General features: G+C 35.3%; 1 protein-coding gene across 4 annotated transcripts in view; it reads right to left on the bottom strand.

Moving 5' to 3' along the window:
• LOC138323373 (tyrosine-protein phosphatase non-receptor type 13-like) overlaps positions 1 to 12,421 on the bottom strand; it is a 60,630-nt gene that overhangs the window by 10,923 nt on the left and 37,286 nt on the right. For 2 of the 4 annotated variants that reach the window (XM_069267954.1, XM_069267956.1), the window contains 15 exons: positions 12,120 to 12,340; positions 11,630 to 11,721; positions 11,356 to 11,426; positions 11,030 to 11,106; positions 9,559 to 9,719; positions 9,003 to 9,062; positions 7,960 to 8,652; positions 7,577 to 7,691; positions 6,934 to 7,021; positions 6,536 to 6,629; positions 5,587 to 6,183; positions 4,683 to 4,900; positions 3,804 to 3,887; positions 594 to 1,223; positions 275 to 430 (listed from right to left, as the gene is read on the bottom strand). In XM_069267954.1, the coding sequence (XP_069124055.1) occupies positions 275 to 430; positions 594 to 1,223; positions 3,804 to 3,887; positions 4,683 to 4,900; positions 5,587 to 6,183; positions 6,536 to 6,629; positions 6,934 to 7,021; positions 7,577 to 7,691; positions 7,960 to 8,652; positions 9,003 to 9,062; positions 9,559 to 9,719; positions 11,030 to 11,106; positions 11,356 to 11,426; positions 11,630 to 11,721; positions 12,120 to 12,340 (3,357 nt within the window). The remainder of the gene's footprint in view (positions 1 to 274; positions 431 to 593; positions 1,224 to 3,803; positions 3,888 to 4,682; positions 4,901 to 5,586; positions 6,184 to 6,535; positions 6,630 to 6,933; positions 7,022 to 7,576; positions 7,692 to 7,959; positions 8,653 to 9,002; positions 9,063 to 9,558; positions 9,720 to 11,029; positions 11,107 to 11,355; positions 11,427 to 11,629; positions 11,722 to 12,119; positions 12,341 to 12,421) is intronic. The other 2 variants (XM_069267955.1, XM_069267958.1) reach the window with 2 other exon arrangements.

Here is a 12,421-nt window from a genome sequence, read left to right as displayed (position 1 = left end):
TGTCTGATAACTTCTTATTATGATGACCTCTACATCATAAGCAATTGATACTAATATCAATATTACTCAAATCCTCCCTGGCAAAAATGTACTATAGCTTAAGTAATGCTTCTTTTGTACTCATTTATATTTCATATCCACATACATACATGGATTGCTGAAGATTTATATTCAGTATTTACAGCAGCCATTCTAATTGATAATGAAGGCATTTGTTCCATTCCTTCTGTACACAGATAAGGCAGTATTTTTTCCTATCTCCAACATACTATACCTTGATGAGCTTGTCGCCTGGTTTGAGCCGGCCATCAGAAAGTGCAGGGTCCTGTAGTATACCCTTGATGTAACATCCCCCGGCTCTGCCTACTCCACCAGTTACTGTGAAGCCTAATCCCTTCCCTTCAGCCTTTCTCAAGATCACTTCAAATTCCTGTCAAGATAAGCAAGGAAAAGATGGAGTTAAAACATTTCTCAGATCGTTTCAAATTACTGTCAAAATAAACATGAAAATAATGGAATTAAAAAGAAGAAAGAATAAAAAAGGCCTAACTTTTAAAAGCTGATCCTATCACTTAGAAGATAACTTTCCATACCCCTGGTTGGAGAATGTCCTCTTCCTCTTCTTGCTCAGAACCACTCTCTTCCTCCTGTAATGAAGTTTGAGATTCGTGGAGACTTTGGAACTCTTCTGTTTTGGAGGTGAAATTTGTGGGTGACACAGATTCTGACCTCTCTGACTGGGTATCATATTCTATTGAGCTGATTGTTGCCTGCGTAGCTCCTAAACTTTGGCTGGACAATTTTGAGTCCTTTAGTGGTGACCTTACTATGGAGTCATCTGACCCCTCACTGACCTGTGAATCTGGACTTTGTGACCTTTCATCATCTGGTGACCTTTCACCTTCTTCCTCTTGACCTCCGTCCTCCTCTTCCTCATCACTGAATGTTGTGCTCATTTCTAAGACTTGCTGAGGCACGGACTCCTCAGACCAAGTTCCCTCCATGGTTGGAGGTGGACTTACAGGTAATGGAGGAGGAGGACTTTCTGATGTCTGACTATCGTCCTGTTCCCGTGGCGATGTGAACCCTGAAGGAGGAGTTATTACTGACTCCCTATACAGGATGGGCTCCTCTTCTGACTCAGTCTCATATGGTGAGGGCACCTTCCTGGGTACCACTGGGTCTGGCAACAGTGAAGGTTCACTTGTCTGCATGGTTTTAGTCTGTAAAATAAAACAGGGTATCATAGTTAGTATAATATAAAATGTTAATTCATCTTTGGATTACTTGCATGCAAATAATCTTTAGAATTTTGGATTTTCGTAACATTCCTAATATGGACATAATACTGTATCATCTGACTCCAGTGAAAATGATAAACATCTCATTCATACTTCCTGAAGGTCAATATTAGACCTAATACAATTAGTTATGTCCTATCCCTCCTTGTCTCTGAATTGTCAAAACCATCAGTTTTATTATATATATGCAATCAAATTATCTACATGCTGTATCTTAAATATATCGACAGTTCTGTAAGAGTTTGTTATATATATGCTCAACAGATTGTATCTTGATTCTAGTATATTTGCACAAATTGTAATTATAAAGAGCACTATTTCTATTGTATACAGTAGCCTATTTGTACCAAATGTACTTGAAACAATTTAAAATGTATAAAGTGAATGAAGCAATAACTAATGGAAATAGAAATGGTACATCAGGTTATAAGTGCCTCATGTAATGATCTAAACAAGAAAAGAAAATTGTTCAAAAAGCAAATATCAAGCAAACTAGAAAATGTCTAGAAAACATTTAATATGCTAAAGCTAAATATCAATTTATATGGCTTTCTGAGTAACAATAAGATTAATTGTTAATAAACTGGAAAATTGATTGCTTAAGTGAACTGGCAATTAACCAACAAATTTTGTAGATTGACAAAGTGAAAAACTGCAATATCAAGTTCAATAAAACTCAGCAAGGAAAATTAATTGATTGTCCATCAATTTTGGTTTCTGACATCCTTCTCCGAGGTAGATCCTAACATTCATCTCTATATGGCCACTAATATGATACCCACTACATATGATACACACAAAATGGCTTATTTTCATATAAAGTCTGAAAACAAAAATATCATTACAGGTACAGTTCAATATCAGCAACATCGTCATAGAAAACAGATTTGTTTGTAACCAAGTGATTTGAGTTTCATTAACTTGACATCAATTTTCAGCCAAAATTAGGAAACTTCCAATTGGAGACATCATAATACAATGAATTCAAAATGAAGGTCATCTTTCATTGAAAGGTTAAAATGGTATAATGTGTGATATGAGACCATGTGACCTCAGATCCTCACATGTGCCTTGTCCATTTCAAAATAATGCAATATTTTAATGTAATGTTTTAAGTATGTTTTCTAGAAGTGCATGCAATATTGCCTGATTTCTAAGTAGTATGAAGTTAAATGTTATACTTCTACTGAAAATATTAAGTATATGTTTATAAGATATCACTGCGTTATTGTGAATAAGTATAGATTATCTATAACGTATTTATATTTTAACCCAACCCCATGCACATGTACATTGCCCATATATATATATGATAAGTACTTTTGAATTCTGATGTGTTATCCAATATACATGTTACCGTATATGTAACCCTCTGGCATGCTTTTCATACTCTCCCTCCAGCAGTTATAATGATAATCGGTATTCGTCAAGCATTATATACATCCGTATTATTTTTTATGTCTTTCAAGCATAATTATGATTTATGTATCAGAGACATCCTCTGTTACATTGTGTGACTGAGGTAAATGATACAGATGTACACACATGTGCAGGTTAGAGTTGTTAATGATGTGGAAAGTAAAGGGAATGTGTGATGGAGAAAACTTACAATCTGTTCTAAACCTAGCTCAGCAGTAACCTACCATATTCTTTTCCTAATTATTGCATGTTTGAGTTAGGCTAAAGGAAGTAAGTTCCCAAGTACCTGTAATATCATATATGTACCCCCGAATCTTTACTGTCAACCCAAAATCTGGTCAGTTTTTAAATGACCACTACAGTTAAGTGAATGGGGAATCTTATTTCAGCTATAAAAGCATTATAAACCCTCAGTGACATACCAAGTAAAATAATTTGATATTCAAAACTATAATCAACTATGAATCCTGTCACTGATTTTTACCACTATGGTTATGATTCTTGCATGATAAAATATTTGATAAGTCACATAAGGAATGAAAAATACATTGTATCATTCAATCAGAAGGTTAAACCATGGAAATGCACTTATAGACAGCACTCTGAATCACTTCATAGCCTCTAATGATAATTTCTTTTCATATTCCATAATTAATCATGTGGATTCTGCAATCAAATATAAATCTGATATAGTTATCGATTAATTTGAATATTTTCATCAGAATCTTCTGAAATTTCAAATTGATTCAAACTGAACAGGGTGTTAAAGAGTAAATGGCAAATAGCAGATCTAGACTAGTTCTCCGGACAGTCAGTGTATATAGTATGGATTTGGAGGATAATATTGATTAATTTGTAATGTTATTTTACAGAGTAATAATAAACTGTAGTAGATTTGAGTAGCTTTATGATATTGTGGGTGGTAAATTAAAGTAGATGATATGGTAGATGATTATGAGGTGATGTGCATGATGATGATAATAAAGTAGATGATATGAACGATGATTAAGTAGATGACGACTATAAAACAGCAGCATCAACAGCTTCTAGAGTCACAGCAAACCTGACGTAGTGTGTACTTACTACAGGCCCCGAGGGCCGTTGTTTAGGCCGCCACATCAACAGAGTGACGTGTGCTGCGGCCGCCCGCAGTGTTGCTAATGTCGCCTGAAATACAATCAGCATGCCGCATGTACATGTACTCCATTTGCTCATTTCCATATTGCCAAACATCACAAAATCACGTTTTTACAAAACAAAATCTTCTAAATTAAGTGCAAACCACAAACAAAAAAGTTATAAAATTACACAACAATTTCCAAAACAACAAAAAGGAAACCATTACCGTTAATTTGAAAACTTTATCATGCTAAAATTACTAAAACAAAGCCATCGCCTAACACATGAAAATACCATGTCCACATGCCTAGTGGTAAAAACTTATTAAAAATTCCAAACGAAGCAATAATTAGTGTGGTCAGTTTGTCACGAAACAGAATTAGTTATCCTCTAATTCCTCAGAGCATTTTATTTTCTAGAAATGAAAATGATCTATGATGTAAAAATGAGTATTAATGAAATGAATTATTTCAGTTGAGTAGTTTGAATGAAGAAATATACTTTATTTTCACAGAAGGATATAATATTATGTGATGAACTTAAGGTTCTTTGATAAACTCTAAAGGGAGTGACCTCCAGCAGTTGAAGGTCGTTTAGTACCACACCTACGGGAGCTAACAGGTCAATAATGCATTCCTTATCTGGTACTCAGAAGATTATGAAATATCCAGTTTTCTTTTCAATCTGCCATTAGGTCTCAAATTATATTATTATAATATATGAATTATAGGATTTGAATTTCTGTGTTAAAGCAGATGTTGGATTAATGAGAACCAGGGAAAGAAATGCATCATTTTCTTCCAGACCATGCTTCTTGGTCAGTTGAAATATCATAACACTTACCGGCAGACTAAGGCCTTTCACTGACCGCTCATTCACCTCCAGAATCACATCACCAGTCTGTATCCTTCCACTTTCAGCAGCAGGACCGATCGGGAATACCTTCTTGATACACAGGTAGTTGTCTGAGGTGTTTGGTGTGGGGTAAAGGTCTCGAGCATTCTGGACACTGAAGCCTAGTCCACTACTGCCTCGCTCCAAATCCACCGTAAACTGCTCTTCTGCAATAGAGAATTATCACAACTATAGCCATGTTTTAATGAATTTAAGAAAATACAAGAAAAAAGGTTTTTATACCAAAACTTTATAAAAATAACACAAACACCTTAAAGATGCTCCACCGCTGACAAATGGTATTTTTTCACTATCAAAAACAGCAGCAGACGATTTAGTATTTTTCTTCAGTTACAAAAGTTACTTACTTTACACCATTACCACCATTGAAAAGTTTGAGCTTCTAATTTTACTTCAAGTTAAAAATATGAAAAATAATAAATTGCATCCCGAAAAAATTCTGTGTCACTATATCCTATATGGAATGAAGTACTGATTGTGCATGCACCAAAGGCTAAATAAATTATTTTATATTATTTTTTGTGTTAATTAGACATATATATACACGATTAAACACCAATTATTGTTCAAATGATGTATATCATTTATGCTCTGTCGGCGGTGGAGCATCTTTAATTTATTTACTGACATTGCAAAACCATGTTGTTCGCAAAAAATAAAGATGGAAACCTTTTAAAACTACAGAGTCCAAGTGATGATGTGCCATTTGTTTTATTTATTGTTTACATTTTTAGTGGATGGAGCTTCACAAAATACCATTTGGTATTCAACAAAGATTTGTTTGATTCTGTTTTTGGGTGAAGGAGATAAGTACTTCCTTCTGTCCTCTTACCTGCAGTATCAAAGCTGTAGATCTGGGATCCCTCTTTGTCCAGCTCTGCTGTCTTGGCATCAGATTTACTGTCGGTCAGGGAGGTCTGAGGTGGTCTTGCTTCACTGACATTAAGGTCCATAGATTTCTTACTAGTCCTTACAGCAGGTCTAACCACAGAACCTGACACTGGTCTAGGTGAGGATTTTGAACTACTGCTCTTCCTTGGCAAACTAGTGCCATCTTGTTCTATATTTGCCATGGGTGATGACCTAGAACTGCTTCCCTTCCTCACCTGACCGTCATTAGTTACCAATGGTGATGACCTTGAACTGCTACGACTACTGACCTTGTTACCATCCTCTTGCCCTGAAGTTGACATCTGCATCATGTCAACAGGTACTGACTTGGCACGACTTCCCTTGTTCGAATTGCTAGTTTGTAGAGAGCTCGGTGCAGGAGATGACCTGCTTGACCTTGAGGCTCCCCGAGATGGTGGGAACTGACCTCTCTCCATGATCAGTTTACTGATGGGAGGGGCGTGACACAATGCCTCTACAGCCTGTTTGTGGGTCATTCCTACCAGGCTCTTACTGTCTACAGATAGGATACGGTCACCTGAAACAACATACACAATACTGTCTGAAACAAATTTTATTTTCCCATTTTTATGACAATAGCTTTGATACAGTATGATATGATACTTGTTCTATGCTTTAATTATCCAATGACAAAATTACAAAACTGAAACATGAAATCATTTTCTTTTCTTCGACCAACCCAAAACAAGCTAGGTTAACTAATATTAATTGTGATTGTTACTTAAGATGTAAGTCTATAGGGAGTCTTGATAAGGTAAGAAACCAGGGTACCTATGGAAATGTCATTGAGAATGTGGTGTAATTCTGGGAGATGGCAAGCATGTCACCACTGTGTTATACAGTAATCATATTTCTAATTTAACGATTACCTCTTTTGATGCAGCCCTCCATTTCTGCAGCACTGCCAGGTATCAGAGACTTGACATATATTCCTCCTTGTCGTACCGACGTGTTTACACCTCCCTAGAAAAACACACATAAACCTCTAACTTAATCAATCATAATTTACTATATAGTATTAAACCTCAAAACTGTTTGTTTTATAAGTGATATCTGGAAATGTTTTACGTAGGGTTTCTAATTATGGTAAATGCATCATATCTTCATCAGTTCCATGTGAATTACTAGAGACCCAGTAAATGCATCATATCTTCATAAATTCCATGTGAATTACTTAGACCCACAATCATCATTTCATCATAAATGCACAATACAAAAATTGTAAATATCAAAGTTTTTTTCCCCATTTGTCACAGATTTAACTTACTGTGACATTGAGTCCAAAGCTGCCATCCTTTTTCTCAAGAAAGACTTCAAAAATATCCCCTGGCTGGAAGTCTTCATCACTCTTAGAACTGAAATCACAAAACATATCACTGATCACATCGCTATGTAATTGTCCCCATTCCTGCATATCAGTTGAGGAACGAGAGTTTCATAAGGAAAGAAACTACACAGTCTATAAAATAACTTACGATTCTTCTGGTTTGGATTAAGCCACATGTGCCGATAATTAGGAGGTTATCATCTGTGATCACCATATCAATAAATTCTACTTTGCATATCTTTTTGTGATCCAATACATATCCTTTTATTGGTGTATACAATTCCTATAGTAGATAATTTGGGAATATTTTTTGACTCTTATATTTGTTTTAATGGACTCTGAATTGTTTTTAAAAAGTTCACTGATGTCTATTTCAGAGTTTTGGTTTGTTACCAGTACATGTTTTGTCATTTTTTCCATGGATATCTTACTTTGTTGCATGTTCTTTTAATACTTAATATTACATGGTCTCTGAACAGTTTTAAAAACAAATCACATACCCCAAATCACATTCCAACATAACCTGTATTCTGGTGACTAAAGTATCTAAATAACTTCATTCCTGTAGTTGTACAATACTGACCTTGCTGAACTTCCCGTCCTCTGTTGACCTTGTCTTTCATTACTAGGCTTACTTCTTCGTTTCTCTGCTTCATTAGTTATACCAAGGTCAGAGTCTGGTCTAAATCCAGTCTCACCTGAAATATATTCCATACCAACCTAGTTTACAATATTCTTTATACCTTTTTAAGGATCATTATCTTACTTATTTTTAATTTCAAAGGATTTCTCTTTGATTGAAATATTATATTAATTCTTATATTTTGCCACAAAAAATCGTAATTTTTTTTTTAAATGTATTTATCACAATAAAAATACTATATGTCACTGGTACATCAATATCAACAGAAGAAACACAAAGTACCTAGGTCTGTACATGTCTACCCCTGTCTAGTTGATACCTACCAAGTCTGTTCTGTTCACTCTCCGTATCATCATGAGACACTGTGCCATGAATGGAATCCAACTGTGATATGGTGTTCACATCTGCTGTAGTCACATGCTGATTTCTATGTTTAGAGTTTGTTGGAATGTTGGAAACAGTAGCTGTGTGTATGTGGTCGTGTGGAGAACGTTGATTACTAGAGTTTACTGCTGCTACAAAAGGTAGCTCATCAACTTCCTCCTCCTCAGTTCCATCAAAGTAATCGTCTGAATAATGAGATATCTGTTGTGTATAAAGCTTAGCATCGAGGGGATTACCATTTGAAAGTCTGAGTTTTTCTAGGATTATGGAATCATCATGCTCCTTCCGGCGGAGAGAGCCCGGACACTTGACCTGAGAGATGAGTAGTTTGACATGAGAGCCTGATTCTCGGATCATCTGTACCGCTGTATGGTGCTGACGGCCCTCCAGACTCTGATCATTGATGGCTATGATCCTGTCCCCCGGGCGTATCCTCCCGTCGCGTTGGGCTGGGCTATTCCGGGTGACAGATTTAACAAATATTCCCAGGTCTAGTTTACTGGTACTCTCCCCACCTACGATGGTGATCCCAAATCCTGTGTTAGGGTCCTTCCCCAGCACAACCTCAAAGATATGTCTGTCAGGCTGTTCTGGGGACACATCACTGCTGTTCAGGCGGTGTTGTAATGTGGCTGTCAACATAAAAACAAAACACACCTCAAATTCTCATAACCACTAGTAGTCATTTGACTTACTTTGTACAATTGCAATTAGACATTATGGAGTCCTCAAAAAATACAAAATAGTGCTAATTAAATGTTATTCCTATTAGGTAAATTGACAACATTAATTTCCTATTGTAATTGAAGAATGATTCTTGACAATAATTCCTTCATCAAATTTTCCAAGAGTATTTCTTATCTAAGTGGATGATACTTATTCTGGCATTCTGACTTTTTATAGATTTTTGTTACACAAGAAACATGTCAGATTCTTAATATAAATGACTGGCTAAAATATTTTTAGGTACGGTATAACTTACCACTAATAGTTTCATTGAGCACTGACTCGTTGACCAAATCCATGGATTGTGTGGTCATTCCTGGCAACAAAATTACAAAATCTTCATCAAGTTGTGATATTTTTTCAGATAAATATTACATAACTTCACTTACTATACCATAGAAAACTGAAATTAGAATGTTTGTTAGACATATAAGCCCCTACTCCAAATACGGAAGCTGATACACAATGTTCACTTTCCACACAATTTTACCAAGTGTTTTAACTTGACCAAGTAGAGTTAACCTACAGCTAGCATACATTTATAGTACCCATCATTATAGCTTTCATTGTGCAAGCTTCCAGTGCTAAGTTGTCCACCTGCTTTTACCTATGAAGTACTAACTTTACCAGTATATATTTACTGATGTTTCTCACATAAACAGAGTTACTTAGTACCTGCGTTTACACAGCATATGCAATTTCCTAGTGCATGTACCTCCTTCCTGTGTTAAGCTATCTATCTGCTTTTACCTGTAAGTTCAATTACCAGTAGAAGTTTTCCTTGTACAGATGTACCTAGTACATGAGTTTACCTAGCACATGAGCTTCTTGTGGACTCTCTCTCTGTATATCTTCCAGTATGTCACCTGTAGAAGCAGCATGCGTCGGACCACGCCGTTTATGGACAGGCAATGCATACTTTTCACGTAAGTCCATCATGCTGACACTGATGTCTGCCCTGTACGGTGGAGGGCTACACAACACATGCAATAAAAGTAAAGCATACAACACATGCTCAAACATTTGTTAGCTGTAAGTTACCAGTCAGGACATCAAACTCTCATTACCATATAATTCTTATTTTGTGTTACACATGCTAAAATGCAAAAATGAAAAATTTTAATACTGCATAAGAATTAGTGTTTATCTACCTGGTATTATATCAAAAATGTCATTTTATAGAACCATGTCAACATGCGTTAAAAGAAATAGATTCATTGCATCAACTTCAGATACCATGCTAAGCAAATATTATTTTTCAAAGTTTGTTTTGACTTAAATAACATAGTGACCATTGCGGGATATGAATTTTGGGGCACATGAAAAGTTGTATGCAAGGCAATAAGTCAAAGGTCAGCTTTTCTCAATCACCAAAACCAGGCATGTCCCTTAAGGACCATAGCTGTTTAAGTATTTAAACAACAAACTACCAACCCAAAACAAATCAAGATCATGATGAACTGTCATTAAATAAAACAATATTTTGTGATGTAAGGAACATTCCTGAACTGTTATATAGGGACTAGGCAACAGAGAATTTTCATTTTATTTGTTTTAGTCAAAGCATAACATTTTAAGTCAAAAAATTGATTTATTAGAGGAATATTCAAGAAAATCCATCAAAAGTAATGAATAAAATTATGCATATAAATTACTTCTGAAGCATTTTCCAATAATGAAGTTTAATCAGTCAGAAGGTAAAACTCTATCACAGTCACTGTCCCTGCATCTAACTTTACTAGTGTGGTTTTCTACGTAACATCATATTTCTTTTTTGACATACTGAATGGAATATTTTCTTTACAAATCAGCATATTAAGTACTAAACTATTTAATATTATAATTACAATAAAATTTCTAGAATAAAAAATCATAATTTAAAAGACATACAAAATGATTGACAAACATTATCATAGTAAATCTAAAGAGTTAGTTGATAGATATAAATCAGCCTTCCAACACAAACACAGCAGTCAGACATGAAGTACAAACCTCCCAAAATCTCTACACCTACTGGAAATATAATCAACCTTCAGGACATGCTTATAAAGTATTTGATTAAGTTACTGGCATGCTTTCATAATTATACATGATGCATACCAGAATTAGTATAATGCATCAACATTTTTTCAACAGTAGTATTAGGAGAAATTCTGTCATAATTGGATTTAGTCAAAAATCTAATAAAAGTCCTGACATTTTGTTTTTTTAATCACTTAACATTTATTTCCAACAAGATGCAAATACATCCCCATACCAAATATGGGAAACAATATTACTTACAGTGAGTAGGGGATCGGTTGTCTGTCTGTTGTCATAGCAACCACAGCACTGTGTCCATCTTCACTTCCCAAACTTGCCTGTTAAAACATAGGATAATTATATACAATTGGCATCTCATTTGTATCATAGCTAATGGTTGTTTGAGTGTAAAACCATAAGGATTTGTAATCATTAAGTAGAAAAGAAATGTCTGAAAGCTTCATTACCATAAAATTAACATTGTATCAGAACTGATCAATCAATTAAAATCAGTCAGAAAATCTCTGATCTGTTCAACTTCATCAACAGAGTTATCTCTCTTGCCATAGCTATGCAATTGTGGTTACCTGTGGACTTTCCTCCTCTTCTAACTCATTAGCTTGGGCCTCAAACGTGGAATCAGTGTCCATGGTGAGATCTGATGTAAAACAAGATTAACAGTTATGAAACCAAATGTAAATCTATTCTATTGGAAAAGGTGAAAAGAACTAGAAATGCTCAAGATAGTAATGTCCCTGCCTCCATATGAAATATTGCCAAGACATGACAAGACAGACATCAATAAAACAATATGCACTCCTAGTACATAGCGGGGCACAAAAATGGAGCAACTGAACTCACCACTACCTTGGGCATCCAACTGTGCCTCTCTGGCTTTCATCTTCAGTTGAAACCGATGTTGCATGGTAGAAAACTGCAATAAGTATCGTCCCCTGAAAACAAGCATGATATACAATGTTATCATTGAAGTCTTTTTTAATTGACTACTATTTTATACTATTCAATTGCAAAACAGTGATTATGACAACAAACATTAAAACACTAATTCAAGTAATAAAGAGAATACCATTTTTGACCAATAACTTAGGGTTATTTCGTTAAGATATTTACTTGACCTCAGAGCTGTAAAATCTGAAGTGTCTATTGGTTCAATTTCCTTCCTATTACTTAAAAATGGTCTATGGGGGGTATGCTCAAATAAAAACTTTGAGTAGAGTAAATGCTTTATAAGAACATCTTTTAAATCTTCAGCCTGAACGTGTTTAGTTATGCTCATATTTGTTTCCTAGTGCTTGGATGTAAGTCAATTAAGACCAGACACCAGCCTTACTTGCGGTAACTGTTGGTATAGTAATTCATCTTTGTAGGTTTGCCCTGACCATGGTCTGGTTTCGGTTGGACGCTGAAGCGTCGCTTGTTAAATGATATTTTCTGGATCATGTTCCATGCATAGTGTTGGTCGATGGCTCGCTGTAGGCCCTGGTTCTCTGCTAGTATCATACACTTCACAGTGATACCCATCCACATGATACTGGTAGTGTCGTTCTTGTTCTGTGGATAAAGTAAGAGAAAAATCAATACCAAATTCATAATATGATACATTAAATATGATATCAGAATATAACTACATTT

Source organism: Argopecten irradians, chromosome 5 (genome assembly GCF_041381155.1).
Source record: "Argopecten irradians isolate NY chromosome 5, Ai_NY, whole genome shotgun sequence".
Taxonomy (NCBI): Eukaryota; Metazoa; Mollusca; class Bivalvia; order Pectinida; family Pectinidae; genus Argopecten; species Argopecten irradians.
Note: the sequence above shows the minus strand (reverse complement) of the source record. Positions and strands in the feature narration are given on the sequence as shown.